The following is a 25,267-nucleotide window of genomic DNA, read 5'->3' as shown; positions in this document are numbered from 1 at the left end:
TAGCCATTAGAAACAAGGGCGATGTTGATTAGGAAAAAGATGCAACTAACAGAAGAGGAGGATTCCTAATCAGGCACACATGACAAGGACAGCCTCGCTAAAGACACACCCAAGGCGTACATAGTAATTATGTTTGAATGATATTAATTATCATCAAATGTAATAGATACAGCAAGGTGCTTATAAAAATCAATCTTTGAAATTTCAACGTTCAAATATATCTCATTTCCTTTAAAGGGAGATTAAACGTTTAGTAGTAATTTATCAGACTGAATGGATTTCATTTGAAAAACAAAGATGGCAAGAAATCATTATACTTACACTGATGGTTTTATCATAATCTGGATGAGTGGTAACAGATGATGAAACAAACGTTGAACATTAGGATCAGATCCTACATTCGAATAGGTATGTTGCTCCCAAGAAGACCTCTGCCTCAGTTGCCCTGTACAGATGTGGTACTATAAGATCAAACCTCACTATTTATTATAACATGAGAGATTATACTGTAGAACGGATTTTCAAATATAGCACAACTTACAATGCCATACACAGTAAATTAGAGAATTATAATCAGTAACCCTATTTTTTTTTGTATATTCTGTGTGTATGAATTTCACACTTCATTTTGGTCTTAGGATATTTGCTTTTAATTGGCTGTAACCTTGAAAATAAGAATTTAAATTCATTATTCTAACATTGGTTATACATTTCAATCTGAAGTTTAAACCTCAGAATTTCATATACAGCTCTTGACATAAAACTACTGAAACTGACAAGCTAAATAAGGATTATAAGGTTCGATCAACATTAAAGTGAATAAACAGCAATTCTAGATCTTTGCATAATCATGCACAGATGAAGACAAGCGATTATATACAGGTTAAAGACAAATTAAAAAAAGAAAGATAGTGACTTCATAAATAAAAGTTTGCGAGCAAGGTACGAAATAGTGCATAAATATTTTACTATGTTGTCCGCGGGTTACGAAATTATGCACTCGGTGTGCAAAATTGCGCGCCGATCACAATATTGTATCAGGTTTACAAATGGTATTGGATCACGAAACTGGTGTTCACAGACAGGATAAACATAAGACTATAATGCTTGTTAAAATAATTTAACTAAGAAGTGCCATTCAAAATAAATCTGCAATGGTACTAACAGGTTCATTAAATCTGAAAAAAGTAAACCCTTTTCAAATTTGTTTTCGTAAATATTGCTTCATAACTGGAAACCAATTTACTTTGAAGGGATACTGAAATGCAAATTTTGCTGTCACTCATTGCAGTATTACAATATAAAACTTTCTAGCTCCATTTAATGAGACTGCCTTTAAAGGGTGGAGACGGGTTATAATTTCCGGAATGGAGAATTGCTTTCCGTGTTGATAAAATCTTTTACCTCTCTAAAACATTCTTTTGTCACGTCACGCAATAATGATTGATTAACTAACTCTGGGATATTTTTTCCTTTCATCATCTTTGCTCCTAATACTACCAATTTCATTCTCCAGAATAAATTCATCAGGATAAATCTGGATCAAGGGCAATTCTTAATCAACATATGATTAAAGGCTACTTGCGAATTCCTAAAACTTAGCGTTAACGGTCAAACTTCTCAATCTCAACAGTATACTGTACAGCAGAGCATGGCTGATCACTTGGACATTCCAGCCTATGAAGGCACGAGTCTGATTATCTTAGTTGCAGCCATTGCACTCTTAATCTCTTTACTAGAATCACTGTTGCTCGTTTTGAGCAGTGAAACTTGCGCTGCACATTCACTTTTGGCAAGTTTCTTTAGCTGGCTCAAGATGTTCAAGGAAATGAAGATGACTGTCTTGGTCACTTGCGTCAACTTCACGAAAATTTTGTGGAAAGAAATGTCATCACTTAGTTGGTAATTAATTTCAGGTATAATAAATGACGAAGGTTCGTTTAGAAAGATCTATTTAAAGATTTCAGTGATTTTTTTTTTAGTAAGCTGTGAATATATATTTGATCTTTTCTCCTCGAAACTAAACAAAGTGGCTCTGAAATAAAGATCGATAACCACGACTGAGATATGCAATCACTTCCATTATCAGCCGGTCTCATTTCACAAGAACAACTTATCCAAAAATTTACAAAGAAGTTTTATTAGAACAAGTGAGAAGAGTTTATGTATTTTATGAAGTCGTGACATTCCAGTTGCTCGTATGAGCAGTATAGTGTTTAGTGCTAGAAAATGTGTTAACTCAAGTGACTAGTGGCGACACATCAGAGCACAGGTAATTAATTAAGAGTCCGTTAACCTGAGGTGGGATTAGTATGTCGGAGAGAACTAAAACTTAGGGTCCCTTTCATGTAACGTATAAACGCCGGCGACATTTCATTGCAACGCAATTAACTGATCACCCCTTCATCTTCTTCTTGTTCAAAATGGGGGCCTTCATTGCCACACATATCGACTCTCTCCTCATTCTCCTCTCCGACTCCATTGTCGGAGCCCATGGTGACCTCCTAGAATCGCACCATGTAACTGTGTATGAGAACCTCCTAGAAAGGATTCGAGCTGATGAATGAGACCTCCGAACCTTGTATGTCACCAACCCCGCTAAGCTTAAATCAGATGTCGAAAGTAGAGTAAAACAAACTCTTGATGTGGCTTGTCGTGCAACCACACTACTGAGTAACCAAATCAGTACATTGGCTTTCGCAATGCAGCCTACTACGCGTCTACCTTGATTGAAAGAGCTCCCATTACTCACTTTCAAAGATGACAAGAGCGAATATGCCCATTTCAAGGAGCTTTTACTTACACGTGCATCACAGTACTGATTTAGATGACGTGACTTGATTAATGTACCTATTAGGATCTTTAGTGGGGGAGCTGCTCAAGGTGGTGTAATTCCTGAGCATTACTGCTGCTAATTACCCAGTAGCTCTTGACCTATTGGAAAGGTAGTACTACGAAAATAAGCACCAAACACTAGTCATACTGCATCGGTGATTAGCTAATATATTTGTACCTAAGTGCAATCACAATGAAAATAGAGCATTTAGAATTGGGGTTACTGTGCTGACCGAACAAATTAGGAGGTTAAGCCCATCCACGTTAGATCAGGGAATGCTACTAAGATTGATCAATCAAAAGGTATCTCAAGGGCAAGTGTATCCGAAAATCGTGGAATATCTACGCAAATGCGATTATGCATCAGATGAACTACTTGAAGCATTAGATTTCCTCATCAAGTATATGCAGGACAATGCGTTGCAAAAGGGGGGAGATCTACCATGACCCTTGTGACTGAAGGGATCAGAACCTGGCACCTCTCGGACAATGTTGTGCCCATTTTGTAATGGGAATAATTCTGCTTTCAGTTGTTTTAAATATGCAAATGCTGTGGTGAAGAAATGCCAGCTAGTCCTGAACCGTAGATGTTTCAATTGTTTTGCCTCAGGGCACAATAGCAAAAAGTCCACCAATTCCAATTTCCAACCATCCAATCCTCCATTGTCTCATGTCTTGTCACAATCTGTGATACATCAGAATCAGAAGCATGCAACACCCCATCATAATGTAATTCAAGGGAAATCTAAGGAAAGTCAGAAGAAACCCTATGTAAACGCAAAAGTGGTTAAAGAGAAGCATTCAGCCAATCTGCCTGTCACCCTCCTACCGACAGCGACGGCCATTTTGTACACTTGTGACCAGCCATTCCAAATTCGCATGTTCCTAGACACTGGGAGCCAGCAGAGTTTCATCTCTAGTTGGATGGAACAGATATAAAATCTGCCAGTGATCGAACGTGTCTTGCTAAATATTGCACCCTTTGGTTCCCAGTTAGTTAAGGGGGAACATGAGATTGCGTCTTGTAAGATTCATATGGGGAAGAGGGTCATTAGGACCAAATTAGTAGTACATGACGATGTTGATACCCCCATCCACAATGTTGGGTTGACAAATATACAGAACCATTTGAGGGACTAGGAGTGTGAAATGGCGCCGACACGGACGTAAAAGAGGATATTCTGAATCACGCAAGTCTTTTAATTGGGGCTGATTATCTCAATTTTTTTTATAATTGGGATGGACAAAATTGAAGGGGTTAACTTGTTCATAGCTCATGATGAGGTTTCACATTATGGGAGGGTGCCTCAATGGGCCTTGAAAGGGATAGATGTATTGACTGTTCAAACCCTACCATATGTAGGTTGGTAGGAACTGGTAAAGAAATAGACATATGGTGGAAACTTTAAATGACTGGTACTGCACTGCACAAACAATTTACTACGTTTGAACATAAAGCCATGGAAAGGGTGCAACAAAATAATGCAAAAACAAAACAAGGTTATCACGTGAGCTTGACATTCCAAGGGCCAGAATGACTGAACACTAATTTACCGAAACGCTCTCACACAACTGAACTCGCTCGAGAAAACATTTCAAAAAGGGATCCTGATTATAAAGCCACTTATCAGAACATCCTTCAGACATATCTGGAAGCAGGCTTCATAGAAGAACTACATGACCCTCAAATAGAAGGATATTACCTATCTCATTTCGGGGTGAAGAAACAAAGTTTAACTACCCCTCTACACATAGCTATTATTGAATGATTTCCTATACTCCAGACCAAATATGGTCAAGATGCTTTAAAACTTATTGGTGAAATTTAGGAATAATCCTTTTGCTATAAGTTCTGACATATCCAAAGCATTCCATCCAGTGTTACTAGATACTCTCTTTTCTATGGTGCAAGATGTTTACACGAATGGCTATCTTCACCTTTAAAGTTATGATTTTTGGAATTACTACCAGTCCTTACCTGTTGTAACAAGTGCTTAAAACACACCTAGAAAAGAAGGGAAAGGATGATCTTGTAAAATCCTTGTATGTTGATAACTACTTGCAGACATATACTTCAGTAGAGGAGATAAGGGATTATGTGGAGGTTAAATCTTTGTTGGATGAGGTTCATATGCAGCTAATGGGGTGGGCCAGCAATGATGAGAAGTTCGGCCATCAGATTAGGGGAAAGGAACCAGTAGAGATCTCTGCTTTGGCCATATATTGGGAGAGAAGGAAGGCTTGGTTGAGGTTGAAGCCATGTAAAGGGACTAAGGACTCAACTTATGAAATGTAGGATACTGTCATTGCTTGTAGTTAATTTTGATCTTTTGGGGCATGTCAGTCCTGTCTTTGTGAAAGGTAGGGCCTTCTTGCAGGACTTATGAGAAGAGGGAGTAGGATGGGATGACGTGTTGAGTAAGGAAAAACAAAAGCAGGCCAGTAGGATATAGGAGTTCAGTTATATTCATATCTTCAAGTTCAAAAGGGGAGTCATTATTGAAAGGTCAGTATTACATATCTTTACTGATTCCTCTGGTAAGGCATACAGGGCTGTAGCATATGTGAAAGACAAAAAAGGACAGGTCAACATTCTAACATCTAAAATGAGAGTGACACCTAGGAAACAAGCCAAACTAACTATGCTCAAATTAGAATTGTTAGCGTGCTATAGGGGTTTAGGTTAAGCAAAGATTTAAAGGAACTTTTAGGGATTCAAAATACCTTCATTTGGACAGACAGCACAGTAGCTATGGCCTGGGTAGTCATAGAAATGAAGGTGTTTTTGTTTCCCTTGAAACAAGAACACCTTCATTTCTAACCTGGGGGAGGGGGGGGGGGATATATTTAGAAAGGAAGGTGTTTTTGTTTCCCTTGGCGCACCTCATCACTGGGACCCTCACAGTGGATGCCTTCAAACGCCTTGCCCCATGGATGCACAGCTAGCACTGGGAGCTGGCCTGAAGAGGGAGCTCATCCAGGTTCTCTCCCTCTCAGTTCCCCAGCGAGCCGCCCAAATTTTCGACCTCGTGGTCAACCTCATGACCACCTCATACCCCAGACTGTCCTGGCACAAGCTCCAGGACCTGGTCCTCCTGCCAGAGGTGGACCACCAAGGACGAAGGCAGGAGGTGAGCATCCTCCGCCAACTCTTCCTTCGTCAGCTTGCGCCTGAAGTACGAAGCCAGATCCCTAATGCCGAGACCATGGAGATGGAAAGTTTGGTGCAGTAGTCTTTTGTGCTGTTTACTGCCATCCAAGCTGCAAAACTCTCCTCTCCTCGGACAGCCAACAGCCTACAGCAGGAGGACATGGTCGGTGCAGCATACCAGTGATCGCCGAACCCCTCCCAGACATCGGGTTGTGCTGCTTCCACCGGCAGTTTGGCAGCAAGGCACAGAAGTGCAAGCGTCCTTTCTCCTTCTGCCCTTCAAAAAACGACGGAGGCAGCACCCAAAACAAGCCCCCATGGCAGCAGCAGTAAAAAAGTCCCAACCCAGGGGCTTCTACATCTAGGACAGCATCTCCGGCCTCAGGATGCTGGTTGACACTGATGCCATGCAGTTGGTGTTCCCTTCGTCTATAAAGGATCGCATACGCACCCCTGATGACCCGACTGCCCTTGTAACTGCAAACGGGATGCCCATCCACACCTATGGCACTAGGGCCCAAACACGCAAGACCTCACCGGGCCCCTCTACGGCACCAAGATATTCTCCAAGATCAACTTATAATGTCGTATTATCAAGTCCCCGTCCATCCCGTGACATTCCGAAGTCGGTGATCATCATACCCTTCAGATCCTTCTTGTTGACCTCCACCTTTGGCCTGTGGAACACTGGGGCCACCTTTCAACGCCTCATGGACAGCATCCTTGGTGACTTACCCTTCTTTATCTACTATGTGGACAATATTCTTATCTTTTCCAGATCACCAGAGGAGCACCTGAACCATGTGTGGGGGAAATCCTCAAATGCCTACAGGAGAACGGACTTGTCATCCTTCGGCGCCAAGAAGGTGGATTTCCTCAGCCACGAAATTACAGCAGCAGTTCGTCCCATGGTGTCAAAGGTGGCTGCATTGGAGAATTTTCTGACACCGAGGACCGTCAAGGACCTCAAAGAATTCATTGGGATGGTGAATTATTACCGAGGTCCTGAAGGGCAAACCTAAGAAGCTGACATGGGGAGAAGACCAGCTGCTCACCTTCACCTGAACCTAGTCTTCCCTCAGCAGGGCCACCACCCTTCTGTGGCTCACCAGGACCCCGACGGGCCCCTGACGCTTGCCACCAATACCAACAGCATCGTGTGCAGCGCTGACCAGGAACAGCTGCTCAATAGAGTCCCCACACTGCTAGCCTTCTTCAGCAAGAAGCTCAAGCCCACCGAGACTCGCTACAGCACATTCGACTGCGAGCTCCTTGCTGTCTACCAGGCCGTCCGCCACTTCAAATATCTTCTGGAGGGCATCCCCTTCACCATAAGGATGGACCACCAGCCGCTGAACCACGCCTTCGTCAAGTTGGGCGATGCCTGGTCCGCAAGGCAGCAATGTCACCTGGCGGCCTTCTCCGAGTTTGGGTGCTCCATCGAGTACGTCCCCAGTGAAAGATCAACTCCCTAAACCTCGGTGTTCACTATGAAGACCTAGCGTGTGAACAAGCTGCTGACCCCAAAGTACCAGCCTACCAGACCACCATCACCATCCTTTGCTGAGAGGATATCCCCTTCATCCCCTCTGGGACGACGCTCCACTGTGATAACAGCATAGGACGCCCTCAACCCCTGATACCCGCCTCCCGCAGGAAACAGTTGTTTGACGTAATACATTACCTCTTGCACCCTTTGCCCTGCACGACAACCAGGCTCCTGATGGAGAAGTTTGTGTGGCACAGCATCAGGAAGGAGTGGGCCAGAAACTGCTTTGCATGCCAGAGTAGCAGGATGGGAAGGCACACTGAATCAGGGATAGGCTCCTTTTCCCAGCCCAGGCGAAGATTCGGACACATCTACGTTGACATCGTCAGGCCTCTTCCTCTATCTGATGGTGCCAGATACCTCCTGAGAGTGATCTACCGGTCTACCAGGTGGCCCGAGGCCATCCAGATATCGGAAGCCACCACAGACGCCTGTGCCAAAGCCCTCCTGACCAGCTGGATCAGCCGCTTCGGAGTACCCGACGACATCATGAGACCGAGGACCCACCTTCATGTCAGAGCTCTGGTCTTCCCTGGCTCACCTGATGGGGACCAAGCACCACACCACGACGTCCTACAATCCCGCAGCCAACAGCATGGGGGAAAGGGTCCACTGCTCCCTCAAGGCTTCCTTAATGGTACGCTGTCAGGGCTTTGTTTGGAAGGTGCAGCTTCCCTGGGTCCTCCTTGGTCTCCATACTGCCTCAAGAGCCAACGGTGACCCTTCCTGGCAGAGGTGTGCGGGGAGACCCTGACAGTACCAGCCAAATTCTTCCCTGCTGACAGCAACAATCCTGATATTTCGCTGGCTAGGTTGTGTTCAGCCGCCCAGAAGTTCGTCCCCTGCCAAGAGACATATGTTGACAAGATGGAGCAGTTCTGCTTGCGAGCCCTGGACTCCTGCAGGTTCATCTTCATGAGGAACAACGCCGCCCACCTGCCCTTGACGAGGCCCTACTGGGGCCTGCACTGAGTCATCCGTCAGGAGGAGAAGGCATTCCTCGTGTCAATTGGAAGCTGCGATCCTACATAATCTTGTTGAGGGGGGGGGGTGAGTCTTTGCAAGGACAACATTCAGGTGAATGTTCGCCCTTCCATTGTAAAAATCTGTATACCCATATGTCCTCTCTTTTCTCCAGGAACTAAAATGTAGAGCATTTTACACCCTTTCTTTTGATGTAATATATATGTCGGGAATCCGCTCCCTCGATGTAAAATCATTCATGAATGTTCGTCTATGAAGAAACACATTCACAGCGGGTGCCCTGTCCCTTTTTGTTTATGTTTGTTTGTGCGTGCGTGATGGACACTACATTTCCATCCGCACACCGCCTTATATACAGCCTCATTTGCTGAATAAAGTTAGTTCGCTTACTCTCCTCATCTTACTCAGTCCTCACAGTATCATAACAACTGGCGACCCACGGTCCAGATTTGCTAAGATAGTTTGTTGGAATCTTTGTTTTAAAGTAAAAATCCCCTTTCTATCTTTGGTGACTAAGATAGAGTAAATTATATTACAACTGGAGTTGGAATCGTGGAAGCACAACAGCCAGGAAAACTTTAATATTTTGTTAAAGTCTCTCGTAAGTGTTAGTCATGGTTTTGCATGATAATAAATAGTGCAGGTAGGAATATAAATTCCTGCTAACGTCCATAACAATAATGCAAAAAATCAGTGTTTTACGTTCATTTTTACTTAAATTGTAAAGAAAAGTGTGTTGGTCGTGGAATGGTGTGTTTAAAATCCCGAGACACAAAAGTGTATGCATGTGTGTGTGTGTTCGTTTGAATGCTTCTAGCCCACAGGGCAGCCAACGGTCAAGTGTTTAAACGACTCTCGATAATGAGTTTCAATATCGTTCATAGAGATCAATGGTAATCGCCATGTTTAGGTTGTTCTTATTATATTTAATGCACTTATATCCTTTGATTTCAAAATAATTATCATTTAATATTTTTTTTTCCTCTCTTATGAAACTTAGCTCTTGCACATAGTTGTAAACAAAGGGCCAACCTGAGATAGTTTAGCTCCACACATGTAACCCAGAACGAAGACACGGTTGAGTTGCTTGTTTGTTTTTCTCTTACGAGCTCCGACTTTACATGTTTACTACTTAATTGCTAATATCAGAATTTGATGCAGGTTTCTATGTCAATAGGGCAAACCTTTCTCAGTGTGAGGAATAGGTAAAGTAACATTACATGCCTTGTTACTTTGTAATTTTTTTTACTTAGTGTGTTAGGCATATGCAAAGGGTTAGGAAAGAAATAATTCCTGTACGATTTTGCTAAATCGTTTAGTTTAAGATTTCATATTATTATATTTTATTTCATTTCTTAATTAGACTGTGGTAGATGATTATTCTATTAGACTTTTGGGAGATATAATTCATTTACTTTAAGTGAAGGGATTAGTTACTGGGTTAATAATTTTTAGTGAAGCAAAACTAATGAGCATCCCATTGATTGCCAGCTAAACCAAAATAGCATTTCCTATGCAATCACATCTTACGCTTCACGCCCCCCCCCCCCCCCCCCCCCCCCCCCCCCCCGGTTCAAATAAAGTTGTGTTATAGTAGACATTAATTTACCTTCACAGTTCTTATTGTAACTCTGAGGTATACAAATAAACAGACAACCACACAACTAAAAACCCGATCATAAACAGATACCTTATAGGTTCATCCATCGTTGTGATTCCTGTTTTCAGGCATTGTTTAAGTAATTTACAGGCTCGCCTCTCAATGTGAGCTCTGTCTTAGGTCCTGTGTTAGGAAGCCCACAGGCTTGCCCTTCTATGTAAGCCCTGCTTTTAGGTATTATTCTAGTAATAACCATTAAATACACCCACTGTTGTGTATCTCTGATACAGGCTTGTTACTTTATCTTGCCTAGAGGATCACCCATTGCTGTGATTCCTGCCATAGGTCTATTATTCTAGCTAGCTTCCAGGATCACCCATTGTTGTGATTCTTGCTGTAGTTCTATTTTTCTAGTTAACTTTCAGGATCACCCATTGTTGTGATTCCTGCTGTAGGTTTATCTTTCTATCTACCTTTCAGCATCAGCAATTGTTGTGATTCCTGTTTCCGGCTTAGCACCATATAGCTTACAGGTACACCCCTTACTTTGCACCGCTCTATCTGTATCCTTGCTGCTGCCTGACTTCTGCTTTGGCCGGAATGTCTTTCCGTTTCGTGCAATTTCTTGCATGACCAGCACCCCTCTTACAAATTATTGTTGAGTGTGATCTAGTAATCACTTTGAGGAAATTAACAAAATGAGCACCACTGAGGTCCATGCTATACTGGAATTGGGAGAAAGGCTCGGCTATGAGGGAACAGAGTTGCAGGTATTTCTCTGAGAAACCAAGAATGAAGCCAGAGGAAGAGAGAAGGAAGAGCGAGAGAGAGAGAAAGAGAGGACGGCAAGAGCATGAATTAAAGATGAGGGGCAAAGACATTGAATTGGCCCAGCTCTAATCCTTACAAGCTCCATCTATTGGTACTCCTCCAACTGGGCCAGGCGGCCCTATCCTTGCCTGTCCATACTCTCACTCCTCAGGGGGATGATAAAGATACTGTAAGGTGGCTAAATGAAGTGGAGTTAGTGTTCCAGACATGTGCTTGGGTGGTGGAGATGTAGGCTCTACTCCTGGCCAAGCATATGCAGGGAAAAGGGAAGGCTGCTCATTCTGCCTTGCCAGTTGATTGAAAAGGAGATTTTGAGGCTGTCTGGAAGGCCGCGATAGAGGCCTAAAAACTGAGCCCCGAACATTGGCGCCACCAGTGGCGCAGACAAGCCAAGCCCCCATCGCAACCTTTGGCTGACTGGGCCTTTCAGAAGAATAGGCTCTACACCCTCTGGCTTGGGTCTGCGAAGTGAACTACCATCGAGGGCCTCTACGAGTTTCTCAAAATTGAGGACTTCCATAGGAATGCCCCACCAGGGGTCTCTCTTTACATTACTGAGAAGAAGCCAGTCACCTTTATGGCTTGCTGCGAGTATGCTGTTGAATACAAGCTCGTCTGCCATAACTCAGAGTCCCAGCGCACTGCTCCACCCATAACCTCTGCTCCAGCTGGCAAGCCTAAGCCCAAGTAAAATCAGACTTCCTCCACCAAATGCAGCCATTGCGGCAGATCCAATCACTCAGATACAGATTGCCAGGCAAAGCATGCAACGCCGGCAGCTGCACCCTCCAGTATGAGCCCTAAGCCTAAACCTAAGGGTCAGGGTCCAAGAAGGGACTATGGTGCAGATGTTTCCCTGAGCTCAAGGCACCTGGTGCCTGCCAGTGCCCAAGTTCGGAAGGATAAACGTATGACTGTCTGGTGGATTGATAGGGTAACAAGGGACCTACCTACCTACTGTTGAAGTGAGGGTGACCACACCCCTTGTCAGCTAACAGTGCCAGCTTGGAGTTGTGAGTGATGTAGCCCATGAAGGTTATGACCATCTCCTAGGCTAAGACCTTATCCTTGCCAAGTGCAAAGCAGCTTCAGCCTCTAAGTATGAAGAATCTTTGAGTCCTTTAAAAGGACACCCATAGTGCTGAACAAGTTTCAGAAGTGCCATCAATTCGAACAATTGCAGTCCCTTGTATTCTAGGGGAACCCATCTCTGTTTCCAGTGCCAGAGATGCCTGTGCTACAGATTTCAAACAGGAAAGTACTGCTCTCCCTGACAGGGGCACCCCTTCTGACTTGCCACTTCTAGGGACCAGTCTCAGTCCTCTACCCTGAACCAGCAACAGGTTGGTAGAGGAGGGAACCAAGCAGATGTAGGTCCTGACCCTGCTCCCTCAGAGCAACACCAGTTGCATCACTCAGTAGTGACTGGACCAACAGCCATGGGATAGAACAGTCAACCAACGATGTTGAACGGCTTACTGAACAGTTGACTGAACAATGGTCTAGGCTATACTCTCTTGTGGAAGACCAAGGCAAATGCCATAATAAGTTTAATGCGACAAGTGGAAGCACTTGTCAGCGAGAGTCATGCCAAGCCCCTCACTTCTGTCTCGGATTCAGTGCCTATTAATTGTAGTAGTACACCTATTGCACTATTGACACTCTTCTCATCAGCACACTGAGCATCCCATACAAACTGCACTTCAGTTGAGTGCTAACTACCCTCTGCCAGTGACAGCAGAGAAGACACCAGTCATTCTAGGCATCACCTCCACAGGTGGTTATAGTGGGAGATCATTGCCTTTTGTGCCAGTTGACACCTCCCAGCCACCTCCAGGTTTTCTTCCCCAGACTTCTCTTATGAAAGATACTTCTCTAGGATCCTGGGTATTTCTGCCTCCTTATGTGGAATATTCCAGTATGCATCTCCCTCCAGAGCAGCCTGTAGATTTTGCAGGTCATATAGCCCAGGGACCAAAGGAGGGCTTTTCTCTAATAGTGCCAGTGACGGTACAGCACGAAGAAGGGCCAGCCTCTTCTACAGAGCATGAAGAAGGAAATATCGCTCTAGTCCCAGAACCAGATATGACTGACCCTGATGTGCCAGTCGGTGAATGTTCCTTGGAAGCAACAGAAACTATGTTACCTCCCTTAGTAGGATCTTTGGCCACTGCCTTGTTGAACACAGGTGTGATTGCAACTAGTATAGGCATAACATCAGGTAAGCATCCTACTGTCACTCCTAAAGTTTCCCAGGATATAATTAATTATGCGGCACCTACTGTGGAAGATCTTGCTGAGGTACCTGTTGGACCTAGGACAGAGTTTGAGCATTCCATCTCCCTGAGAAGTCATCATCCAAACCCATTACTAGCTGAGCCAGAGCTCCCTGTATGAAGTGACTCGAAGGCTGAACACTTTACAGGCTTAGACCCCCAGGATCATAACTGGAAGGTTGGGCACCTCAAGCACAGGCATTAACAAAACATATGTGCTCCCCCGGCAAAAGTGCCTGACACACAATGCCATGCATATAGAGAACTTAGACTGTACGTCTAAGTTCTATATATGCAATGCCTCTCGCTAGCTTTAAGCCTTCCAAAACTGAGGAGCCATCTTGACCCAATTTTATTTTATCTCTTATTTTAATATATTTTCATGACATTTGGTTTGTTTTTGCTTTAGTTAGCATCCTGCTGTTTTTTGTTCCTTTGTTTTATATTCCATATGAACTTAGTGAAAATTGTTTCATGCATGCCTCTGTGCTAGGTCACTGCTGAATTAAACTAGTAATACATGCCCTTTTGTCAAGTTGCTGTCCCATAGCCCACTTGCTTCCTTAATTGGTGCCTAAAGTTAACCTTACAGCAATTATTTAAGATTTTGACCATAGATGTAGCTTAGCAATTTGTTCATTATCGTGGTGAGACTTGCTAGGGGTGGGGACATTGAGTCTAGAGACTTCAGACCTTGCTTGTAAAGTTCTTGACCTATTCTAGGACAATATCTCTGCTAAAATGGGGGCTGTCACTCGTGACGGTCATTCTGCCATCTTGGGCTCCTACAAGAGGCCCAGCAAGAGAATTTTGAATGCCACAAGGTCTCTTACTTTCAGACACCCCCCCAAGACAACAGCGCCAACTTGGCATCCCCCAAATTGGGAATTGGGATATGAGGCTAGGCCTAAGACTAAGGGAAAGAGAGTCTTCACGCACCAAGAGTCCTAGTAAGTGGACGTTCCGATGTCCATCCTTCCCCGAGAGGCAACTGTCTCTCCCTCAACATGATAAGGTGTCTTGTATGAGAACCTCATATCCTTACATATCCTTCCACCTTCCCCATGATAACATCCCATCCTTCCCTCCTATCCGTATAGAAAGATCATACACACCAAACCTTTCTTCCCCTCTCCGGTCCTATCCTCCGTGGTGGACTCCACCTGAGTCCTCAGTTCCCATTTACCATGAGTATTAATCTCCATTCGATAATGTCTAAGCCTTAACCGTTATCTGAATATAGCTGCAGTCATTTGTAATTATCAAAGACTTCATTACTATGTCCACTAGTATAATAATCTGTATAAGCCTAATAATGCAGTGTAATTGAAGCCCATTGCAGCTTCAAGCTTCAGCCGTTAAACTGTCTTTATTTATAGATACTATTATACCCGTTGTGCTCCCCATTTTCTTACATTTATAAAAGTAATTTTTAAATACATTTAATGAAGCTACTTAGTGCCTCTATGCTGTCTGGCGACCTCCAAACATTCTTGTTTTTATATATATATAAATTATGGTATGAGTAGTGAGTAATAAACAAGGCAAAAGCTCAAACTGTATCGTAACAATATCCATCACGACAAAAGGGAATCCAGTAGGGAAGAGAACGGCAGGGAAGCAGAAGATCTGAATGAGTGGACAGATAGTGAAGAGAGCGTAACTTGACAGATGGAGAGACTCGAGGTGAATGAAACAGATAGTGTTTGAAACAGTATAAACAATGCACTGAACAGTGCTGGCAGGAGACCAAGAAGGAAAGCTGATATTGAGCAGAGATAGAAAATGTCGGAGTGGGTAAGGGACGAAATAGTGTGGTGTTTTGATGTTGATTTTTTTCAGAGGCAAACTTCAAAGAGTGAGGGCTGACAAGAGACGACATGAAAGTCTGGGGGCCAGTTCATGAGTTTACGTCTCGTGCATCCAGCAAGGGCGGTTGGCAGATGCAGTTGAGAATGTAAATATGTATGTATATTGATGTAACTGTCTTATTTTTCTTTTGGTGTACTATTATGTAACCCACATCTTACTCGTGGAAACCAACGTTTTCCGTCAAGTGTCTGCGAGTGGAGCAATGAGCTGTTCAACTGTTGAGACTTTATGTAATGCTGGAATTCACTAGGTGCTGCCAAATACTCGCACCCTTCAGCAAAGAGAATCTCTTACTGTTGCAATAGTAATATCCTTTACAATGTTTAAAACATTGACGTTACCTTTGTGTGAATTTCAGCATTACTTGATTGTGTTGCCTATTACATTATAGATGTGTTGCATTATTTGATTGCATTGCTTACTGAATTATTGATATCTTGCATTGTCTGATTGCATTACCTATTACATTATTGATGTGCTGCATTATTTTATTGCACTGCATACAGCATTATTGATGTGTTGCATTATTTGTTTGCATTGCTTGCAGCATTATTGATGCGTTGCATTGTTTGACTGCATTGCTTTCAGATTATTCATGTGTTACATTATTTGATTGCATTGCCTGTTGCATTATTGATGTGTTGCTTTTTTTACTGCATTGCTTACATCATTATTGATGTCTTGCATTATCTGATTGTATTGCCAATTGCATTATTGAATTTTGGCATTACCTTATTGTATTGCTTACTGCATTATTGATGTGTTGCATTATTTGATTGCATTGCTTATGATTATAAGTTGCTCAATTGAGTAATGATATATTGGGGTATTTCTTGATTATAAAAATTTGTATATATTGTGTTATGAGTTAGCTTAGTGATCACTCTGGTTGGAAAGTAAGTTGCTATCGTGAAGTAGACTTGAATCTTAGTACTGTGATGGAGCATAGGCCATGACCAGTGTATCCATGCACGCTACCTCACCAGTCAGACCTTCTCTTCTGTGTCAGGTTCCTCCCTTTCTGAAGGGAGTGGAAGATATCGTGAAAAGACGAGAGCACAGTCTTTCCTCGACTTGAATATACTGTGTTCCAAACTCAGAAGTTCTAGAAAACATGATAAGCGGCAAACGAGCAATGGTTCCTTGAAAATACGAGCATACTTATCTATGTTCGAAAACTGTCTTCGTCTGGGTAATGGGAGACTCACCTGTACATTGTTTCACCCTGTTAATTGTGCTAGCAATGTCCTATCGCGACCAGGCATCAAATCTAGAGCAATGGAGAAAAACCTAACTGGTAGCTCAATGCATTTAAAATGCACTGGGAGGCTTCCTTCCGCCACTGAATGTCATCGAGGTAGGCTTCAGAAAGTTTCTCTCTGTCCCTGGTCACCGGCTAGATCATTTGCCATCATATATTCTTTAGCTTATTTGAGTTAGTGTTTATTGAGTTGTGTCCCTGTGCCACACAACATATCCGTAAGTAGTAATATCCTGTTCCACAAACCCACAGTGAATGTTGCTTGTGTATTGGCTGGATTTTCATGCTAAAGTTGGTCTGGGAATCTCTTAGGGGCCACATGGTCCTCCTTGAAGTTGAGTGGTAAGTTTCAGGGGTGTTGCTTGAATTATCATGTTAGTAGTTATAAGTATAATGTTTATTTTTTGTAATAAAATTCTGTAAAATCCCATTCTTCCTAATTTAATTGTCCTTCATGACAGCCCTAGATCTGTTCCTTTGGGTAGGCCAATACTGCCATTACCATCTGGCCACTGGTAACCCCATTGTGAGGGTTTTTCGCGACAGGTACTGAGGCATGTGGGTTCGTTTGTATATACCTGTGTGCCTCGAACTTAGATATTTTATTCTGCTTTGAGCTGTGACATAGCCAGGGCTCTTGGGTTTGAACTGTCGCCTGAATGGTGAGTCTTGAAGATAGACATTGATTGCATTATTTTCTATTTTTATTTTGTGTCACTGATTGCATTACTTTTATCTTGTACCATTTTTTATTTTCATATATGTTGATGGTATGAAAGCATAATGTGTCTAGGATTAATACGAGATATTTCTTTTTCTATAGATGTTTCACATCAATGAGCATGAATGACACTTGTGCCATGTGGGATAAATATGGGTGCATATATGAACTTAGTAGAATTTGGCTGCTGTGGGAATATAGCCAACTGAGACTTGTACCATGGAATTGAAAAATGAGGGGGAACTTTTGTAGTGTAGAGACAGGGGATAGTCTCTTTACTGTTTAAATGGTGTAATGTTTGTGAGAAGTCATTCATTTGCTTGTGTTTTTTAATAATTTTCTTACATGATGGCTAGTTACCATTATTAACTTGTTTACGGTTTTAAGGGGGGAGGGGGTGTGGCTGTAGAATGAATTCTGTTTTGTAAAGGGGATTTAATTTTCACATGTTAGTTGAAAGGATTTATTTAGAACTGAGAGTGGGGGAGATAGGATTCTTTCTAGTTGCCAAGGGAGAAGTTTTGTCAAGGCCGACTTGAGGAAGGACACGCTTGCCAATGGGATGTCGGGGGTAGGTAAAAACCCTGTTTCTGATGTGGGCGGGGGCCGGTTGTGTAACGTATCATTCCAAGTCCATAAATAATGGACTTGGGTACACTTGAATACTAAGACTCCATCAACCTACATAAGGCTATCGAGGTAATGTACAATGAAATTCCGACGTGGCAAGCTTTCAGACACTATACTAAATTACAGTGCAGATGCGGGTTGTTGATAACTGAATATGAGCTCAACTATTGTCTAAGCACTAAAAAAAATAGACAACTTGCTCCTCTTGCAAGATTGTTGAAATAGTAACATGTGTTTGAAACACGGATTTCCCCCTCTGTGTAATAAAACAGAACATCTAGCAAAAATGAAAACTTGTAGTAAATTCCAAATTCCTTGTAGTGACGCACTGCACATTTTATGGATGCACAAAACAAACAAGAATTTAGTTTTTTTAACACCTGATAACACATTTGAAAAGCAATGCATTTCTTGAGAAATTATGACCTTGGTATAAGAAAATATACTGGTTATGTTATTTTCTAATTGACACATACTTCGCTATTGGACTTACCCAGTTAACACAAAACAATGAGCAGCAGTGACCACCCAGTCCTTTTTGATGAGTGAGCCGCCACATACACTACCGCCAACTTTGATAAGAGCTATAAATGGATATTCTCCAGCTGTGGCATCTTGTCCTCCAACGATGCGTGACACTGATATATCAGCAATCCCACAGCCACCTTGAAGAAAAAAATTGTGACTGAATAAGATAGGACGATCCACAAGTAGGTAAATGTATGAAGATTAAGTAATCAGCTAGCAATTTTTTTATCAGTATACGCACATGTTCTTATGATTTTGCAAGTTGGTTAATTGACAATGAAGGAAAATCTAATAATATTTCTAGAATTGATTTGTTCCCGAAAGTCGACATTCATTGTCGATTATATTTTGGACATTCATAAAAATAATGTTGAAATGTTTAGCAGTGAGTGTTATTCTAAAGTCCGTACATATCAGGACTGGATCATGAGAGCTAGTCATATGACATCCATGGAGCAATTGATGGTGACCAATTCTGAGAAGATCCAAATTCCTTGTGTCTTCTGTTCTTTTGATATGGTAAATTCCCCAGTCAAACATTTGGTTTGGTTTATTTTGATTTGTTATTATCTTGTTCAATGTTGCATACAATTTCCATTTATTGTACCCCATGAACGATTAATAGGAATACTTGTGGCTTTATGGACTTCTGAATTTCCTTTAAAGCTTTCATGGACAGGAATCAACATACCATAAATTCTTCGTTTCCTTTAAAGCTTACATGGGCAGGACTCAACATATTTCTATAAATTCTTCATTTCTTTTAAAGCTTTCATGGACAGGAATCAACATATTTCAATAAATATTCATTCAAACCACACTCCACTGCATGAAAACCCTCTCTAAACCACTTTGCCAATTACTGCAAGTCCCCATAATCCACTCCACTCTAATATCCAAAATCTGACTGCCAAATGAAACAATTAAAATGTATTGCTTTATTTACTATCAGTCACAGAATCAAGAACCTAGAAAACAATGATCAAGAAATGTAGTCATGCCGGCACAGCGATATATAATTTTTTTTCTAAATTTGTGATATAACATAAAATTCCCCCTCCAGTTTTGCAATTAGATTTTGTAATTAAATTTCAGTGTGTTCTTTATGCATCGCCACTTTCATCTACTTCACAGTCATACCACACTTACAGACTACATATTTTGTTCCTTGGTAGTTTACTGCCAACATTAACGATGACTATACTATACTCTGGCTACAAAAGGTTGAGACTCGAGGGTGATTAGCACTTCTGCCATATTTTCTTAAACTCGTTCAATCTTTTCAGGAAAAAGAGTGACAATTAGGTAGATTTGGCAAAATCTTTGATCAGCGCTGCCATTTCCTCGTGTATGGATGATTAAGGGAAGTGACCGCCGAGGGTCGAGTTTTAAGATGATTGTCTGCCACCTCCCTACATTCGTCGGTACAAAAGCAAATCACGGAGATAAAAACATTATACTACTTGGACCTTGCTGTACAAAATATAGAGAGAAAAGTACTATATTTCAGAGACTGCTATCTCCCTCTTCAGGTAGATGAATGAAAAAAGTTTACGGAAAAGGTGGTATTTATACCAAGAGGTCCATCCACAGGCAAGCCAATCTAGGTGACCCCCGCTGATGATCTTACTTTAATCTTCTCAAGCATTGGTTGAATGAAAACCTTGTCGATCGTATCTGAAATCCATGCTCCTTTTGAGATGTTCATTACCTGCCTCTCTTTTATTAAGGCCGATTCCATCATTTGACTCTTGTACCAGCAGTTGCTGCTATAAATTACACATGACAAATTCCAGTTTATTCTATGGTTATGTTCATTTATATGGTTGAAAATAGCTGAGTTCTGTCGTCCATACCTAACTGACCGTTTGTTGTATTAATCTCTGGGGAAGTGATTTACCTGTAAATCCGATGTAAGATTGGTCACAGTCCTGGCATGGGATTTGGTAAACCCCAGTGTCCCCCTATTCAGATAATTTCCAATTGGCGTTTGACAAAATAATAAAGTTAGTTGAATTATGTGCATCTAATAACGTATTTTCATTCCGGGAATCATTCTACAAGCAAAAATTCCGGCGCAGTATGGATAGTCCTTTAAGTCCTGTTTTAGCCAATCTGTACATGGAATACTTTGAAACTACAGTAATAAATGCAATAAAACCCAAAAACATGCTGTGGATGATATTCTAACATTTTGGGATAATAGGTGGTGCAATTTTAATGAATTCTTCTCAAAATTAAACGCATTAGTGCCCAGCATCAAATTTAAAGTTGAATGGGAAACAGAACAAAATTCCTTTTCTTGATGTTTTAATAATCAGAGACACGACAGAATACAAATTACCATATACAGAAAACCAACGTTCTCACTTTCATACATTCACTACTTCAGCTATCCCGATATTGCTATCAAGATAGGTGTAGCCAGCAACCTGTTCTTAAGAGCCTTACGAATTTTTTCCCCAGATTTCCTGGAAAAAGAATTTGAACTAATTCGCAAGCAACTTTCGTCTTTAAAGTATCCTGACTATATAATTGAGAAAGCAATTCACAAAGCAAACGTAATTTTTAACCGACCCCCTAAAGACAAGACTAGAGATACACCCAACAATAAAATAAAAATTCCACTACTGGACACGATTAAGAAGGTGACTCAGACCCTTGGAAAATCTAACACTTTGGCATTTACTTAGCGAAACACCTTAGCCAAATCCCTGATTAACGTCCAACAAAAGACATCTCCCAAGGACACTTGGGTTTACCAAATCCCATGCCAGGACTGTGACCAATCTTACATTGGATTTACAGGTAAATCACTTCCCCAGAGATTAATACAACAAACGGTCTGTTAGGTATGGACAACAGCTCAGCTATTTTCAACCATATAAATGATCATAACCATAGAATAAACTGGAATTTGTCACGTGTAATTTATAGCAGCAACTGCCGGTACAAGAGTCAAATGATGGAATCGGCCTTAATAAAAGATAGGCAGATAATGAACATCTCAAAAGGAGCATGGATTTCAGATGTCGTCGACCAAGTTTTCATTCAACCAACGCTTAAGAAGATTAAAGGAAGATTATCAGCGGGGGTGACCTAAATTGGCTTGCCTGTGGATGGACCTCTTGGTATAAATACCACCTTTTCTGTAAACTTTTTTCATTCATCTACCTGAAGAGGGAGACGGCAGTCTCTGAAATATAGTACTTTTTTCTCTATATTTTGGTGTTTTATGGGCTTTTTTTTATTAGATGGAATTCTATTGTAACAGAACATTTTTACCAGTCATATATATATATATATATATATATATATATATATATATATATATATATATCCTCAATTAAATTTTGCACGTGTATATGTGTATATGTATGTGTGTACATATATATACAAATATATACCTATTATATTACTAATACAAACGTTAAACGTAAGCATACATACACATGACATATATTACTTTAAAACGAAGTCACTTGTGAATAAAAGCAAATAGTGGACAGTATATGTCCACTCTCAGGTTTAACCTGAACCTAGAGGTTAATCTTGAAAATGTACCTTTTTGGATCAGGATTAAATACATCCTTTGGCAAAGTGGGAGACATGTCAACGCCGCTAATTGTAGGAAAGCCTCAACCTTTCGTAGTTAGAGTTAGTGGTGATCCTAAGCTACTGCTACTTTTGGTAAAATTTTACTACTTAACATCTGGTCTGCTTTTTAAAACACTAGACTAAGGCTGGAACTGTTGGAACTTTTCTACTGCCATGGCATGATAAGCAAGTAGGCTTTTATCAGAATTGGCATGAAAAAAAAGAAATTTAGGGTAATGAACTCAATATAGGTACATACTGCAAAATGGCCTCGAGGGTGGAGGAGGAGGAGGGCTTCCTGGTGCTGGAGGAGGGGCAGTAATTTCTGAACCTGAAGCACAAAGAGCAAATTCCTTTTAGAGGCAATGCTTATAAGCAATCCAGATATTTTTCAAGTATAATGGCAACAAAACAATGGCATATGCCCAACACAAATATATTAGCACGTCTCGAACCATTCAACGAAAAATGACGCGTTTCTGTTTTGAAACTTACCCGTAGCACCAACGAAACACAGAAAACCTCCAGAGCACTTTTTCCTCAGAGGTGAACGTTTGTGAACTAAGTTTACTGAATTAGACAGGTCGCTTCTGTCTGGTTTCTCGTCGTCCCAACAGAAAGTTGTTTTTTCACGACTGTGGAAGTTAACCATAATATTATGCTTTCAATCTAAAGACGAAACTTGTAAACTAACATGGTGCAGTAAATACTTATTGAATCATCTTGGTAACCTTACTATTTTTTCTTACATTATACAAAAGTATTTACTGAAATAATTGGTCATAAAGCAGTTTTATGTTCTTTTGAACCACTAATTCTTAAAGCAACACCATACAGTGTAAGTTTAACATAACAGTTCTTAATTCGAATACGAATTATACAGCGGCAAATAGCGGATAGCGTGATTCAGATGAAAATTACAACTGTAATGTGATTTACTAAATGTATGCTAACTGGTGATGGTCAAACCAGACTGTTTGTTAGAAAATGTCATTTAAAATGCACTTGGATGCTGATATAAAACAATTATCTATAGATTTTATAGTTCTTCGCAAAATATCTTACAACAGCTTAGACTGAACTTATTACAACTAAAATAAATTCACATCACCGGAATGCCAGTTGATACTTAGTAATCTAACCTCTCATTATCCTTGAGGATCAACTTTTCTTTTCTGCAATCAGGCGTTAGATCAAATACTGGACATATCAGCTGCAAACTGGTGTCAGTAGCACCCTGAAATAAAAGGACAGAGCCATATATAAACACGGAATTGTACATCATTGTTAGCATGAATAATATATTAAGCATGGGAAACTGATGCATGCCTTTACCGAGAAAGCAAGAAGCACAAAACATCTTGCAAATAGCACACGACTGGTGTTACAGATAGAAATAGGGCCGACGTTTTTTTAGGTTTGATGACATATTATACCCCAGAAGAAATCTAAAGGTGCCAGCCAGATATTCGATCACAATTAAAGTGTTGGTAATAGAAAAAAAGACCATTAACTGTGCAGACACAAACAAAACCAGACAGGGAAGTTGAAAAGTAGCAGGTGGTGAAGTATAATTTCACGTAATTGACAGGTCACTATAACCCACAATTATCAACACATGAAAAAACATCTGTAAGACTAAGTTGTCTTAGAATAAGTGTTTGTGGCCTAAACTTGGTACTTGTCTTATAAAAATTATCTTTGCACAATTCATGATAAAACGAAAGTTTTCAATTATGTGCCAGCGAATCAGAACGAGCCTCTTGCTACCAAGAGAGAGAGAGAGAGAGAGAGAGAGAGAGAGAGAGAGAGAGAGAGAGAGAGAGAGAGAGAGAGAGAGTCTACTTTTCTAATCCCCTTTGCATATTGGATTCCAAGCTTTTCTGTTCTAGGACACTTTCCCCGTCATCCTACTGTTATCGGGTGCTTTGAACGAGTTCAATGTTTCCAGTCAGCTACCAAACAGTAGACTGCACCTTACAAATGTCGTAGCTGATACTTATATTTAAATTGCTCCTGTTATGATACAATCTCTTCTTCTCTAAACATCTTCACCTTCCTAACAATCTCTAAAACGTCTTACTATCTTCAGTCACTAGTGCACAACCAGTAGCGATCGGCATATCACCTTCATATACCCCATTACTCTGCGAGCAAATGTTCAAAATGACGATATCTATTAACATATTGAACTGAATGCAACTCATTCTTTATTGAAGTAGTGACACTTGAAGTGATCGTAACACCACATGAGCAATGCTTACACCCTAACTGAAATGTTCACAGAATTCTCTGATATGAGCATCCTATTTCCCTTCGTATTCATTATGCGTTTCTGCCACATACTTCGGTCATTCATCTACCTTCCTTAAATCAAATATCCTGATATAGCTTCCACATCTTACTCTCAAATTCACTGAAGACCTGTTTTATAAAAAGGATTTAACTTGGACAAGTTATGTCAGATATAGTTTTTAATGAACGTAAACTTTCAAGCAAAGCTGGCAATATTCTTACAGTTCTTCGAAGGTTAACACTATATTCTGTAGACTTTCATCGTCAACACTGGATCCATTGCATCACGGCTGGAAATGTTACTAGATTTGCTAGGACGATCTAACTTGTGTTTTCCAACCTAGATGTCTAATTTCTTAAACTTCCTCTAATTTTCTCATCATTAACAAAACCAGCCCTTTTGGCAAGCACGTAAGTCTAGAAATGTGACTAGGTAGAATAATAATAATAATAATAATAATAATAATAATAATAATAATAATAATAATAATAATAATAATAATAATAATAATAATGAACGAACTTAGTTTCCTTTTAAAATTTATACCTGCCGTTTTTTCAATCTAAGCATTTGTTTTGTAACTCTCATTTACATCATAAATTTTATATCCTTTTACTTCCATGTTTGGAAGCTTCAGGCCCAAACTCATATGACTACTATAGCTTTCTTACGAAACTGGTAGTCTGATCTTTTTTCTGTTGCTCAAGAGCTATCGAAAGACACTTGACAGTGTATGTATACCTTACTGGGTCATGTCGTTTTTGGTTTGTTTGTAATTTTCTTAAGCTGTGGGAAATACCTCCTCACAGCTTCTCCAGAAAATATAGGAACAAAAATATCAGATGCTTCAATGATTTTCACTGTATTCTTGCTAGACTCCTCTTTACTGGCAGCTTGGTTTTTCTGTCACTTTCTCTCTAATGCAGGATTTTATCGTAAACCTCACGATCAGAAAATTCTCGCTGACTTTGGATTTGCTGTTGTTATGCCTCGAATTGTCTGGTAATTTGGATGACTCGGTGGTCTGGTTCGACATCTCTTTATCAACTATAACTTAACTTGACATTCACATTATAAATGAAACAAAAATAATCAATAAAGGAAGAGAGTGGGAAGAGAGGGTTATCCATGAAATT

The 25,267-nt window shown here is 40.8% G+C and overlaps 1 protein-coding gene across 1 annotated transcript in view; it reads right to left on the bottom strand.

Annotated features, from left to right (window-relative positions):
* LOC135198333 (uncharacterized) overlaps nt 1-25,267 on the bottom strand; it is a 204,094-nt gene that overhangs the window by 116,236 nt on the left and 62,591 nt on the right. The window contains exons 8-16 of the mRNA XM_064225904.1: nt 22,978-23,072; nt 22,331-22,470; nt 22,095-22,166; nt 18,204-18,375; nt 11,369-11,546; nt 8,177-8,377; nt 7,527-7,706; nt 5,892-6,131; nt 2,400-2,504 (exon numbers count right to left, since the gene is read on the bottom strand). Coding sequence (XP_064081974.1) covers nt 2,400-2,504; nt 5,892-6,131; nt 7,527-7,706; nt 8,177-8,377; nt 11,369-11,546; nt 18,204-18,375; nt 22,095-22,166; nt 22,331-22,470; nt 22,978-23,072 — 1,383 coding nt within the window. The remainder of the gene's footprint in view (nt 1-2,399; nt 2,505-5,891; nt 6,132-7,526; nt 7,707-8,176; nt 8,378-11,368; nt 11,547-18,203; nt 18,376-22,094; nt 22,167-22,330; nt 22,471-22,977; nt 23,073-25,267) is intronic.

Source organism: Macrobrachium nipponense, chromosome 22 (genome assembly GCF_015104395.2).
Source record: "Macrobrachium nipponense isolate FS-2020 chromosome 22, ASM1510439v2, whole genome shotgun sequence".
Lineage (NCBI taxonomy): Eukaryota > Metazoa > Arthropoda > Malacostraca > Decapoda > Palaemonidae > Macrobrachium > Macrobrachium nipponense.
This window is presented reverse-complemented; position numbering and strand designations above follow the sequence as displayed.